The 14,240-nt window shown below is 40.2% G+C and overlaps 1 protein-coding gene across 1 annotated transcript in view; it reads left to right on the top strand.

Annotated features, from left to right (window-relative positions):
- Positions 1-4,705: 4,705 nt before the first annotated feature.
- The window catches only part of patl1 (PAT1 homolog 1, processing body mRNA decay factor), a 29,590-nt gene continuing 20,055 nt past the window's right edge, over positions 4,706-14,240 (top strand). Inside the window, exons 1-5 of the mRNA XM_061089309.1 lie at positions 4,706-4,764; positions 9,222-9,327; positions 12,379-12,606; positions 12,744-13,004; positions 14,023-14,111. Coding sequence (XP_060945292.1) covers positions 4,750-4,764; positions 9,222-9,327; positions 12,379-12,606; positions 12,744-13,004; positions 14,023-14,111 — 699 coding nt within the window. The 5' untranslated portion in view covers positions 4,706-4,749. The remainder of the gene's footprint in view (positions 4,765-9,221; positions 9,328-12,378; positions 12,607-12,743; positions 13,005-14,022; positions 14,112-14,240) is intronic.

The raw sequence follows: 14,240 nt of genomic DNA, 5'->3' as shown, positions 1-14,240 counted from the left end.
GTTTTTAAGTTACCTCGTCAGTCTACCTTCCAGGTTTCTTCTAAACTGTTAAGCGTGTTCGTTTATCCTTTAAGGAGATGAGGCGAACTCAGTTTGTTCAATCAAAGTATTTATTTAGGAGGCAATGAACAGGTTATGGATCAGCAAAACAATGGGCTTCCACACATTAGTTGTATCAGAGCACCACAAACATCCGGCGTCTGTCCATTTTATAATAGTAGATCTTCGTTCCTCCCTCCTCGAAGTACGCAGGCGCAGTCCATCCTCCTGGCTTTTGGAATACAGAAGTAGACAGGGAGACAATGCGATCCTACTACTCTGATAGTTGATAGACAACTCTATCCTGACAGTCTGATGTTGTCTCCTCACCTAGCCTTGAGTAGAAAATGTCATGCTCCTGCCATCTTAGCTGCACTAAATGAACCATAACAAACTCTCTCTAGACTCTCCTATCAAGACAGCTGTGAAACTGACCATCGTTGTGACGCACACACTTTTCTAGCTAAATTCAGGATTGAACATTCTGAGAATCAAAAGGTTATTGCTAAAAATCTGTATCAAGGCCTAATATCTAGCTAAAACTGCTTCTATCTTTATTGTTACACAGTACAAATATAATTTGAAATGTTTCTATCTTTATTTGTTTAGAATTCTGTCAGCACAGACTATAGTTAAAATTTGAAATCCTAACAAACCCTCGGTTAAAAATTTACTGGGCTTTCACCCGTCTGGAGGATCTTATCCCCTTAGACCAACTTCTCCGTAACACTATGTTTGCTGGTATAAATTATACTTGAAATCTCAGATTCTCACCAGATAGACAGCAGCCCTGAAATGATCCGGCTCGGGTCTTGGTCCCTGCATCTCACCTGTCCTAATGGGGAGGTTAAGGTTGGAAACTTTTTTCCCATGAAGATCACTCAACCATAGACACCGAGTCCAGATGCATCCAATCGTGTGATCCCACTTCTGACACCAAATTATGATGGAAATCTGGAGATACAAGAGGCTGTAAAACAACAAAGTTATCTACGTGTATTTAATAAGGGGCTTTCTTCAGAAAGGATCAACACAGAGAAACCACAAGGATCTGATGAGTGAAGATGAAGCGTCAAAAACAATGATCTTATATAGGAGAACAAGGCTGTTTGCCTGAGCCAGTTCAGACTGGTTATGTAGGGTAGTTTAAGACAGGAACCAAAGCACAGGAACAAATGATTTACATACATTTACATTGAGTAATGGAAAGGTCAAACAGGTATATAGAAAGGTCATACAGGTTTCAGGTCATAAACATTTCAGGTCATAAACATTTCAGGTCATAAACATTTCAGGTCATGGAGTCTTAGACAGGTATGCAAAAAGTTACTCTTTAACTATGAAGTAGGTTTCAACCACCCTATTTTCCACTACACTAAGTCATTTTTCCACTACACAGCGCGTTTCTGTATTTGCAACATGTTTCTGTATTTGCAACGTGTTTCTGTATTTGCAGTGCGTTTCATCTGTAATGGAAATTTTTACCATTATACCACACTATATATTATCTCTGCTTATGCATACTATTTCTGTTTGTGTAACTGCCAAGATAACATCAGGGCCACAAATCTGAGACTCCCCCCACCAAGAGCTCTAAGAGGCCTTAGCATGTGTCTGTGTCTTATCTCCTTGGATTTTACTATTCACTCAGTTCACACGCATATTTCACACACACACACACACACACACACACACACACACACCAACGTAGTTCAACTCTTTACACACACACATATCTTCACTGCATCTACATAAAAAACACAGGCTTCACTGTTTCTTTGTCATTCCCTCTGCAGAATGCTCTTCACATGCTGTATGATTGTCTGACCTTCCTTGCAAGGAATAAAGTATACTTAAAAGACTATTATTCTCAAATTTCTTTATTTCAGAAGTCTCACCAGGTCAAATTTCCATCACAAGACCTTCATGTTGAATTAACACTGTGTTTTATCCATTGAATTTGTATCAATCAATCAAATTTTATTTGTATAGCCCATATTCACAAATCACAATTTGTCTCATTAGGGCTTTAACAAGGTGTGACATCCTCTGACCTTAACCCTCAACAAGAGTAAGGAAAAACTACCCCAAAAAAAACTTTGAACAGGGTAAAAACTATGTCGAAACCTCAGAGAGGACTACATGTGAGGATCCCTCTCCCAGGACGGATAGAAATGCAATAGATGCCACATGTAACAGAGAACATGAGAAACATAAGGGTATTTGCAGCATTGATTAGAAGAAAACGTTTGTAGCATAATGGAAGATAAATGAATTGATGGATTATTGTCAGTAATGGTAGAGTATATGAGTAGACATATTCTACTGTATATCAAGAAGTCTTGTAATCATATTCCACAGTTAGCAGCCACCAAGATCAGGATCCACCATCACGATCGGATGTCACCATGGTAATTTCAGTTTTGATTCAAGTAGATCAATATGGATTTTACAGTTAAATGGCAGAAATTTTGCTTGTTTTCTTTATGATCTTGTCAAGCTCTTACACGGTAAGGCAAATCTAAGATTAACTTGGAACTTACCGTATCTTTGCTATTTTGAGATCCTGTTTTGACGCCAATTTGTTATGAACTTCTCTGGAAGCTGGTGAAAGGACAACAGAGGCAGCAGCTGATGTCTTATGCAGAACATTTACAGTAGCTCTTCTCAATCAATCAATAAATCAATCCAATTTGATTTGTATAGCCCATATTCACAATTTGTCTCATAGGGCTTTAACAAGGTGTGACATCCTAAAACAAAAAAATGTTTTTTAACAGGGGAAAAAGAACATAGAAACCTCAGAGAGAGCCACATGTGAGGGATCCCTCTTCCAGGAGTATTAACAACATTTCTTAGAAGAAACAGTTTGTAACATAATGGAAATTAAATTCATTGAGGTGTTATTGTCAGTATTGGTAGAGTATCTGAGTAGAAATATTGTATATCAAGTAGTCTTGTTGAAAATCAACACAATCAGATACCACCATTATCCACAGTCAATCGTCCTGATCCACTGCTGACAACAGGATCAACCATCAGCTTCCATCTCTGTTGCTATCACAATCCGCCATCACGTTGTTTGATTAGCGATCCACCATCACTTTCTGTCAGCCTGGCTATACAAGAGGGCCTTCATACTTCAACGCTATATTTCCATGCGAGCTAATTTACTACGTTTTACACCTTTTCTTTTTGAGAGACGCTATGGAGCCTAATGTTACTCGTAGTAAGCCTGCAATGCTATCGACAAGATGGTCAATCTCAGTGAAACTAGGGTTTTTAAAGAATTCGTCAGTTAAATTGAAGTATGATACATGGTTAAATGTATCTGAAAATTATTTCCCTAAATTTAGCTACAGTACTATCGGGCACACATCTGGAAAATACGTTTTTCATTAATTGCAGGTAAAGCCTTCAGCTACCAGGCTCCTCTCCTGTGGAACTAACTCCCACTCTAGGTTCTCTCTTTTCTTTCTCTCTGTCTGTCTCTTTCGCTCTCTCTCGCTTTCTCTCTCCCAGAAAACAATAATTATAGTTATAATTTTTATTATAATGATTATAATATAATTATTATAATTATTATTATTATTACTATTGTTAAATGAACTGTTGCTGCTGTCATTTATATCTTTGACATTATCATTTAAATCTCTACATCCATAATTATTACTCTTATTGTGTTCATTATAACAACTAGTTTGTCTGAGCTGAAACATGATGGTTCTGCCTTTTCCTTTTCTCTCTCTCCCCCTCTCCTCCCCCTCCCCACTATCTATCTCTCTTCTCTCCCCTCTTTTTGACCCATCTCTCCAATCCTCCCCATTTTTCTGTGGTCCCCCCAACCGGTCGCCCACCTCTAGTCTGGATCTGCCAGAGGTTTCTTCCAGTTAATAAGGGTGTTTTTTTCTCTTCACAATCGCCACAGTTATGCTCATTGTGGGAACTGTTAGGTTTCTCTATAATTTTAAAGGTCTTGACCGTCTATATAAAGTTACTTGAGATAATGTATATTATGATTTGGCGTTATACAAATAAAATTTAATCAAAAACACACCTAAAGCTCATAAGAAAACATTAGACTGCAGTGCCGTGTGCATACACAGAAATCCCGGACCTAAAACTAAATTGGGGCACAGTAAAACAAACACATTGCAGCTAAATTAGGTACCTTTGGCTCGGGCTGGGTTCCGCCAAAAAAAAAATGAATTCATGCCAGGTTTAGAATTGGGTTGTTTCGGAGGTGCTTGCATGTCCTTGGTCATCTCTAATCTCAGAATCAGAAATAAACGTGCGTTTCATAATTATCAGGATTCATTTGGACTGAACATTATAACCAAACGCCATAGCTGTAAAACCATCGAACTATGTTTGTGAAACCTAAAGATGAGTAACTATTTTTGTGAAAGTGTTCACCTATTCAAAATGTCAATGTATTTAAAATCTCTGAGACACTTCATTACTGTCATTACAAGATAAAAGTGATAACATATAACGGTAATTTATATCTAGTTAGTACTGATGTCTCTTTTAAATCTTCACCGAGGAAGCGCGCAATTAAAACCAAATAGCGACACCGCCCCGGTCTGTGCCCAGATGCGTGCCCGTTCACGTCGCTCCATGACGCACGCTCAAGTGGACGTCTCGGCTACGTCACTTGCGCGCCGCCTGGCTTCTGATGCACTTCTTTTCCCGAAAGCCTAAAGATAGATGTTTCGATTTCAGGTGAGCATCGTGTCCCAAAAAACTCACTTTCTCTTTTGTGAGTCTCGGTTGTAATGGTTCACTGAGAGCAGGCGGTCATTCTCAACCGCTGCATGTGTTTTTACAAGGTGTGTGTTGGCTATTGTTTATGCGCCTGCCATATTCAATCCGGTTGGTGGCGGCCTGAGAAGCAGCTAGACTGCCTGGCTGGTGACTTGAGCCGCAGGGAAAGGGAGCAGTTTCTCAACATTGGTGACAAGATATTGGCTTCTTGTTTCATAAATAATTATCTGGTGTTAGATAGTAATCATAAGCTCAGTGTAGACCGTATCATATTAGTTTCTAGGGCAGCAATTTTAAAACGACGTGGGTCCTACGTGATGTAACGTCAGCATTAGCATTTTCGGCTAACGGCTTTGCCTGCTCCCTTCAGGGTATTAAAGGGTCGTGGATAGGAAGCCCTGGATTGTATTTACTTATAATATTTAAAATTGTACCGACATAGTGGAGCTACTAACGTGTATACACACACCATGCTTTATAATGTTAATACCTCGTGTTTGTTGTGAATCTGCATTGTCTGAGTGAGAAAACACGCTCGCTAACTGCAGATATGACACAACATGAATATTACACTACTTTGCTGATATGTTGAAGTATGTCCAGAGGCTCTAAAGTACACCTTTAATTTACTCGTGACAAACATGAGTGTTTAAGGTAAACAGGATTCTAAACTCTTGGCATACTTAAGCGCTTTAGCTACATCATGCTACAGGGAAAGTTGTCATCCATCCGAGTAAGATATTAATGGAATCTAGGTACCCCACCCGTTGGTAATATGGTTTAATGTGACAGCGTGAAGCCCAATTCAAGCTCCACCGTAGGCACGCATGGGCCGAGCATTCATAGTTGAGCATAAGTGAATATGAGCCGCGCTGCAATTACACCGCCGAAACGCTAGTGGCAGTAGAAATTTTATGCTGGTGTTTAGTATCTTCCGTCTTCAGGTCCACTTATTTACAAATTCTCTGGCCTCTCTGTTTACTTTAAAACAATGGAAATATTTTCTAAGCGTATCATGTTGTAGTGGAAACTGATGGAGGTTAAAGTGCAATCATTTTTTCTTAAAAAACTGCAGCTAAGAAAATTAAAACGTCTGTGTTCCTATCTTCACCTCAATTCAACTCTGCAATTCTATCAAGTGGACCAATCCCAGCTCTTGCTGTATGCATCGCTATGCCCCCTTCAGACAATGACAGAAAACCCAGTCAATGATCTGAATATCTTTCATTTTCTCTCTAGGGCAGCAGGGCTCCATCTGATTGTCCAAATATGTTGACATGCAGAGCTGGAATGCATGGCAGATGGAGCACCGTTTATCGCAGTTTTTTTTCAATCTATGGATACATATAACATGCATGTTCATATTTTCACTTATTCATTTTCGATATATTGTGCAGCTCTATATAACATAAAAATTTAAAGAATCAGATGTTCAGACTAGTAATTATTTAATTTAGCCAATGAAACGGATAACATAGGTGCCAACAGGGGCGGACAACAAAAAATAATTCAGGCTGGGGAATTTGACTCCTTTTTAAAGGCCACTCACTTCACACAAAGCACCAGTAACTAATTTTCCTCTGCCATCTTTGCAGTTATGTCATCTTTGTATATTCCCAAGGGCTTTTACTTTGAAATTCTAAAGCATATTGTCGTGAAATTGTCTTGGTGACAATCTGAGGTGGTGAACTGTTATTTTGTTACTTGAATTGAAAGGGATAGTTTACCTAAAGATGAAACTTCACTCATTATGTACTCACCACTATGCTAATGGAGGTGCGGGTGAAGTTTTTGAATCCCCTAAACACTTTTGGAGTTTCAGGGGTAAACAGCATTGCAGCCAAATCCAATACAAATGAAGTAATGGCGACCCCCTTCTTCAAACGTAAAAAGTGTCCGTAAGACCCAATATTCATATTCGACTTTAAAAAACAGCGTAATTTACACCATGTTTTCAGCCTCGTAGGAAGATGTCCGGGGACAGTTAGGCGAAATCGCTTTGTAAATTACCTTGTTTCAAGTCGTTTATTAATGTCGAGACTTGCAGACACCTGGATGACACCGAATGAGTAGTATGGAGGCATTTTATATTTTTTTCTGTTTTATTCAGTCTGAAGAAGAGGACACCATTGACTTCAATTGTATTTTCTGCTGCAACGCTGTTTCCCCCTGAAACTCCAGAATTGTTTTGTGGACTGAAACACTTCACCCACCCCTCCATCGGCATTATAATGGTGAGTAGGTACTACTGTTTAAAACTTAGGGCCCTATCCTTATGCGAAGCACAGTTAAATGTCCAATTTGCAGGGAGCCTGACTGCACATTTGGTAGTATCTAGGTGACAAACCAAACATTGTTTTAAACTTGAGAAAGACAGACACACCCCTAAACTATCTTTCTCCCTTACCAAATAAATATTTATTTCTGAGGATAAACTTACTTAAAGGGGAAGATAACTATGTCTTTATTAATGTTATTAATCTAGTCAGCAAATTCAGCTTTGTTACCAAATTAATTTAATAATTTTCACCAGTCAAAATGTTACCAGTTATGGTACTCAAAGAATTGTATTTCTTCTACAAAAAACTTTGAATTTATATCTGTAGTTAACAAACCATTAGAATATTAATGTTTCTTGAGAATAATTTACAAATGTGTCATTTACACTGGTTGTGTTTATACTCCTGTCCGTTTGTTGGTTGGTTTGTATGTTTTCTTTTTTATGTGCTAATTTTTATTGCAAAAAATTAACTCGACAGATGTAGCCACACTGTAGTACTACCATCAATTGTATCTTATACACTGTCTATTTATATGATGCTTGTGCAACGCAAAAGTAAATCAAAATGTCCCAACTCTTCAACATAGGAAATATGTCTGCAGCAATATAGGGCTGCAGCTATTGATTCATTTAGTAATCAAGTATTCTATTAATTAATCGATTAATTTCCTAAGAAATTCTTTTGCAGGTGCCTGAGTGTCTGTAATTGAGTCGAGTCAAAATCGTGATGCCCCCCCCCTCTTGTTAGACACTGTCAGACAGCTAACTGTCATTTCAGTTTTTACTAAAACATATACAAATATGTTAATTACTTGTTTGCAGGGATTTCCCCAGAAGCATTACTTCCCTCTCCATCGATCAACACTTACTAGCGGCGGAGCTAGAGCCATCGGACGTTCTTACTTCTTGTCAAAGCCCTATGAGACAAATTGTGATTTGTGAATATGGGCTATACAAATATAATTTGATTGATTGACCTCCTGGTACCCGTAGTACACGTTGTTTAATATATGCGATGGCGATATGACATGCGATAAATATACAAACAGTCCCTGGCTAATGACGCAGATACCACAAACGACTCCACAGCCTGGAGAAGGTGCACAGTCCGGCCACAGTGCCACCAAGTCCTGGGCAGACACCAGGGAGCCCACTTACAGTGTTAATTTGGCGTCTTTTCGTAGCGTGAAAAGCTATTTTTTTTACAGTTTTTTTTTGCTCAGTCACCCATTTACTACTCCTCTGTGCTCTATCATTCACTCTGCGCTGCGCCAACCACGTCAGACCAATCAAAAGCTCACTGTGATAAATTTAACTTGGGACAAACGTGATCACTAGAAGTTTTCACAGTAAAATGTATTCAGAAGAGGCGGAGCGAGTTCTGACGGAGACTTGCTCAGTCAAATCTCTGTTTTCAACTTCTGTCTAATTGACGAAAAACCTGTCAATTATCAGAATGTCTTAAATGTATTATCCAGGGCAGCAGGGCTTCATCTTATTGGCCAAATATATTGACATTAGAGGGGTGAAAATTTCATGATCCTCAGATGCAACGCGATGCAGACTTGGACGACTATGCATCGATGCAGTGACGATGGGAGTGAGGAGAGACGCTCATTAAAGCTCCGGTCATCCTGTGTCTGAGTCTGTCAGAGTGTGTTTCCTCCTCACTCCCCCTCTGACCTGCGCTCACTTTACTCTTAATAACAATAAACACTATCACTGATGACAAGTTATTAGGACACATACAGGACTGACGTTTACTATGAGTTGCTGTAGAGCAGTAGTCACCAATCGTGGATTGCGATCTACCGGTCGATCTCGCAATCTTCACTGTCGATCCCGAACTCTGTGGACTCACTTGCTGCGGTGGTGCCGCAGATCAGCTGTGTGTTGGTTGTCTGTTGTTCACATGGCAGCGTGTCCGCTACTGGCGGACAGAGTGTGAGTGTGTGATGTAAGGAACACCAAATACAGAGTTTTTTGCCTTTTTTTGCGATAAGTCCATCACGCATTTTAATATTGCGATGACTGCGATAAGATTTTTTGATATATCGTGCAGCCCTATTCTGCATCCCTACCACCTTATTCTCAACCCTTTTCTTCTTCCCCATCTTCCCTGCTGTCATTGCAGTCCCTGGATGAAGACTGTACGCTGGAGGAGGAAGATGTGGGATTGGCAGCAGAGGAAGAAGAAATCGACCAGTTCAATGACGACACCTTCGGAGCCGGGGCCATCGGTAAGTCTTGCATAATTAAATTGCAAATGTGTTTACATTAAGTACTTTTCTTAAAATTCAAGTGAGGATTCTTTGTGCCTAAAATACCTCAATTTGTGTCTGCTCTTCCATTCTTGAATTGACCTTTTCCTTTTGTTGATAAAAGAAAAAATGTTTTGTTTATTCTGTTAACACAAAAAGGTTTAAGAAAAACAGGCATTATGTTTTCGGATCGTCCGTCGGTCCATCCAATTCTTCTAAACATAATAACTCATGAATGCCTTGATGGAATTTCTTCACATTTGTTACAAATATTCACTTGGATTCAAGGATGAACTGATTAGACGGGAGGAGGGGCCGCGGCGCGCTCTGTTGGACTTAATACTGTTTACTGAGTGCACAGCGCGAATAATGGTGACAAAGAGGAATGATAAATTACTGACAGAGCTGTAAAAGAAAATTAAATACTTTTCACGGCCCAAACTCTGAGTGGATATAATGGAGCTGTGCATGGCGTCCTGGTGCCCCGCATTTGGTGGCTGTGTGCCTTCTCCAAGCTGTGGAGCTGTCCGTGGTCTCTGCATCCGTAGCCAGGCACTGTTTATGTTTATTTATCGCAAGTCAATGTGATATTAAACGATATTATCGCATATCTGCCTAATATCATGCAGTCCTACTGTTTAACCCTGAAACTTCCATAGTGTGTTGTGGACTTGTACACTTCAACCACCCCTCCATTGACATAGTGTCACGGTGATATCTAAAGATCAGCTTGAGGGAATATCTTGAAATTTGGCACAAACATACAGTTGAACTTGGATTTCATTTTAAAGCCAAAGGTTAAGGTCACAGTGGCCTCACAAATTATGTTTACGTTATTCATGAACATATCTGATGATCAGCTCAAGGGAATGTCTTAAAATTTTGTACATGGACTCAAAGATGAACCCAAAGGTCTCACTGATTAACTAATTTGATTTCGGTGGTCAAAGGTCAAAGTCGCGTTGACATCAAAAACATGTTTTTGGACTCTTTGGAAATTTTTTCATCTCTTGATCAGTTGTCACTTGGACTAAAAGATGGTGATTATGTTTCAGTGGTCAAAGGTCAAAGATTCATATAAGGTCACAGTGACCAAATATGAATCTGGAAAAAAGTATGTAGAAGTATGTACACGGGGCGGCTGTGGCTGAGGGGTAGAGTGGTCGTTCTCCAACCTGAAGGTCGGTAGTTTGAACCCTTAGTCTGACACACCTGCATGCCGAAGTGTCCTTGGGCAAGATGCTGAACCCTGAATGGACCCCATAGAATAACAAAGTGCTGCAAATAGATGCACTTTATGAATGTGTGAATGGGTGAATGTAAAACTGTACTGTACAGCGCTTTGAGTGGTCATCAAGACTAGAAAAGCGCTATATAAATTAGGGCTGTCAAAGTTAAAGCGTTAATCTATGAGATTATTGTGACCTAGATTAATGCGATAAAATATTTTAACGCAGTTAACGCAGCTTTGTTTACATCCGGTGTGCGGAAGAAAATTCAGCTCCTCGAGCAAGCTGCCAGCGTCGCCCTTCAAACACAGCCCGTCAAATGATTAGTCCCATCTGAAAGCACAGCAAACTGCACAAGGACAGCAGGAAGAGTTGCTAGTTCAAGATGTTGCCACCCGGTGGAATTCTGCCTTGGAGGTCATCAAACGGATCCAGCGAAACAAGGGTCTGCTCGCTGCCACCCTGGCTCAGCACTGGCTGAACTGTATTTCTTTTATTTTGCCGTGTCTGTCTTATTTTGAAGGCCCACAGCAGGAACTTCTAGAGATTAGTTAAGCAGCGCACCCTTTATTATCTCAGAAGCAGATTCCCCCGGTCTGAGTGAGTTGTGTCGCTCTGTCTGTTAGTGTTTTAGTTAGTTTCTAATGGTTATTTTAGTGTATGAAACTTGTTTAGTAATATGCAACTTTTCTTTTGTAGATAACTGTGACTGTGTCCCGTTATATGTTACAGAAAATAAAGTTAAACTGTTTCACTAAGCCTGAGTCAAGTGAAGTGAATGAAGAAAGCAGCACAGAGACCGTCACACAGGCAACTCCACTCTTTCCGTCCTCTCATGTGCATTTTTTTAATCTTCCTCGAACTGTGTGTGTGTTTGTGCGCATGTTCGTGTGTGTAGTCCTACTCTGCGCTGCTGAAGCGCAGCGCAGCGCCAATAATATCACATACTTTTGCTGTTATCAGCCTGCAGTAAAAACCGCATTTAATCATTTTTTTCAAGCATATACTTACTTGTTGCTCCAACATTAACTGCAACAGCGTCCCAACGTTTGTATTTTTGCCTCATGTGCTGAGGATCATACAGCTCACTTTACTTCTCCACTTCAATTATTAATTTAATGTCATCCATCTTCAAGAACTTCTCCGCTGTTCGCTCCGTTCAATGTCGGGTGTGGAGGGTAAATTACGTATTCTTCACTCATCTCCCCGATGTGGAGAATACGTATTCGTAATGGTGTCTCAAATACACCTTTTTTTTTACCTTTTACTAATCTGGATGTTTCACTGAAGAAAGAAGCAGTGTTATTGTTTCCAAGGACATTGGGAATATTTTCAGCTGTTTTTAAATATTTTTTTTACACAATTTATCATACATGATATTTAACGACCAGGCTGCCACTTTATAGGTAGGGGTTATAGGCCTGAGTCTCTTTGAAAACACAGCATTGTGTAAAATACAGGCTGTCTGAAGTGATTACTCGTTAATTCATTAGATTTAGTCTTTAGAAGAAAAACAAACTTTTAATCGCGATTTTTCCATGCTTTAATTTCAGTTTACACTGAGACATACTATATAAATTACAACAGATGAAATTAAGGTGTTTGAAAAGTTTAGAGAAGATGTTTTCAGCTGTTGTTGGTTACTGTCGTTAACTACAAGGTTGCACTCATTTGTGAATTTAACTTTGGGAGACTAAATTTATATACAAAAAAAGACTAATATTCCTTTAAATAGCACAAGTTTGTATATAAATAAGTCTCTGTCAACCAATAACACTTTCTGCGTCTTCTCCTTTTACAGATGATGACTGGCAGGAGGAACACAAACGCCTCGCAAACCTTGATGATCGGGATGAGCAAGGAGCTGAAGGAGGAGGAGGGGGAGGAGGGATGGAGAGAGAATCAGATTTAGGAGGAAGAGATGACTCAACCTCTTCCCATCTCTCTACCTATGCAGGCCATCATTCCCTTCCATCTTCTCTTCCGTCACTCAACTTCTCCTCGTCTGCCTCTGAACTGCCTCCACCAGGTCAGTCATGTGATTAAAGGAGATTAACCATCAGTGCTAAATTGATTGGATTACGACAGAATTGCTGGCCAAATAATATGTTTTATGCTCTGACATGGAGCACAATAATTCAGACTTTGGAAAATCTATAATTTCAGATGTAGAGGATCGAGGAGGGGAAGGTGACTTGGCAGAGTCCCTGGCCAGACTCATCTTGGAGGCAGACCCAGCCATCGCTGGGGTCGGAGCCACTGAGAGGCCCTGTCCATCCCTGAGCTCCACAGCATCCACCCTTACCACTTTCCACAGGTTGGATCAACCCAGAGTCCTGCCGCAGCACTCCATCCCAAATCCCACCCACTCACATCAGCCTCCACAACACCCTCAGCACCAGCTGCCTCCTGGGCCCTCCATCTCAGGTGACAATGAATGCAGTACTTTACTTAAAATTCCCTTTGTGCATTGACATTATGTTTTGTCTGTTTGTCACGTTCTCATCAACCCAGTATCACAAGAACACCTTGTGGGATTTTTTGCAATTTGGCATAAATATTCACTTGGATTTAAAGATTAACTGATTCAGTCTGTAAAGATTCTCAGTAATCCAGGTCATGCTATATCCAAGTGCTCAAAAGCACCTGGATATTAACTTCAGAATTGAATTGAGTGTGATTGGTCAAAGGTCACTGTTGGCTCACAGAATAAGCCTTTGGTCCTATCCCAAGAATTAGGCCCAATCCCATTTCAACCCTTCCCTCTGCCTCATGTTTTCAAGGGTTATCTTGCCCCTTGAAACAGAGTCACAAGGGATAGTGGTTGAAATCTTCCCCTACGAATTGCTTCAGCACTTCAAGAAACCATTACATCTTCAGTAGTCATTGCGAAAACCAGACACGTCCTCAGTAGTCGCCGCTGTAAACAGACGCAACAAAAGTCATTATAATAACATTGTTGAGATTTTAAATAAACCAATGCTATAGTTTGCAGTTACTAAAGATATTACAATTGTTATCATAATTTTTAAATCCTTATTAAGGGGGGAAATACTACATTTGTGGGCCTCTCTCCCAACATGCTGGTGATTCGCAAGGCATTCTGGGAAATTCTCATAGCCCTTTATTTGAAGTGTGGGCCTGAAAAATCTCCGTTTCGAGGGCTGTACTGCCCTAACACTTGGCCCTCCACCTCTGTCCCAGCAAGTATTGGGACAGCCTACCCCTACTTGGAACGTGCAAATCCCCCATTTAAAACAACACGCATAGGTAATCCAATAATTCACTGCATTTTGTTCAGTCTAAATTGTGCAGTGGTGTTATTGTTTATCCCAGATTACATCTTCTGTTTTGTCAACATATGGTTCTTGGTATTACATTGCTATGGAATGCTTTTGGCTTTACCAAAATCTTCTGCATTCTAATGAACCCTGTACTACTCCAGGCATCTCCCTTGGTCCTCCTTCACCATCAATGCTCAGCTACCAACAGCAGCAGCACATGCTGCGCAGAGGGTCTGCTCCAATCGCCCAGGTAAGCTTTCGATGCCCTGTTCAGACCTTGTATTAACATCCATCCTGAGAGATCTGATCACAAGTGAACAGCACTATTCACACATAAAAATCTGTCCTGAATGTCTCTTCTGTGACCACTTGTGATCAC

Source organism: Limanda limanda, chromosome 2 (genome assembly GCF_963576545.1).
Source record: "Limanda limanda chromosome 2, fLimLim1.1, whole genome shotgun sequence".
NCBI lineage: Eukaryota > Metazoa > Chordata > Actinopteri > Pleuronectiformes > Pleuronectidae > Limanda > Limanda limanda.
Note: the sequence above shows the minus strand (reverse complement) of the source record. Positions and strands in the feature narration are given on the sequence as shown.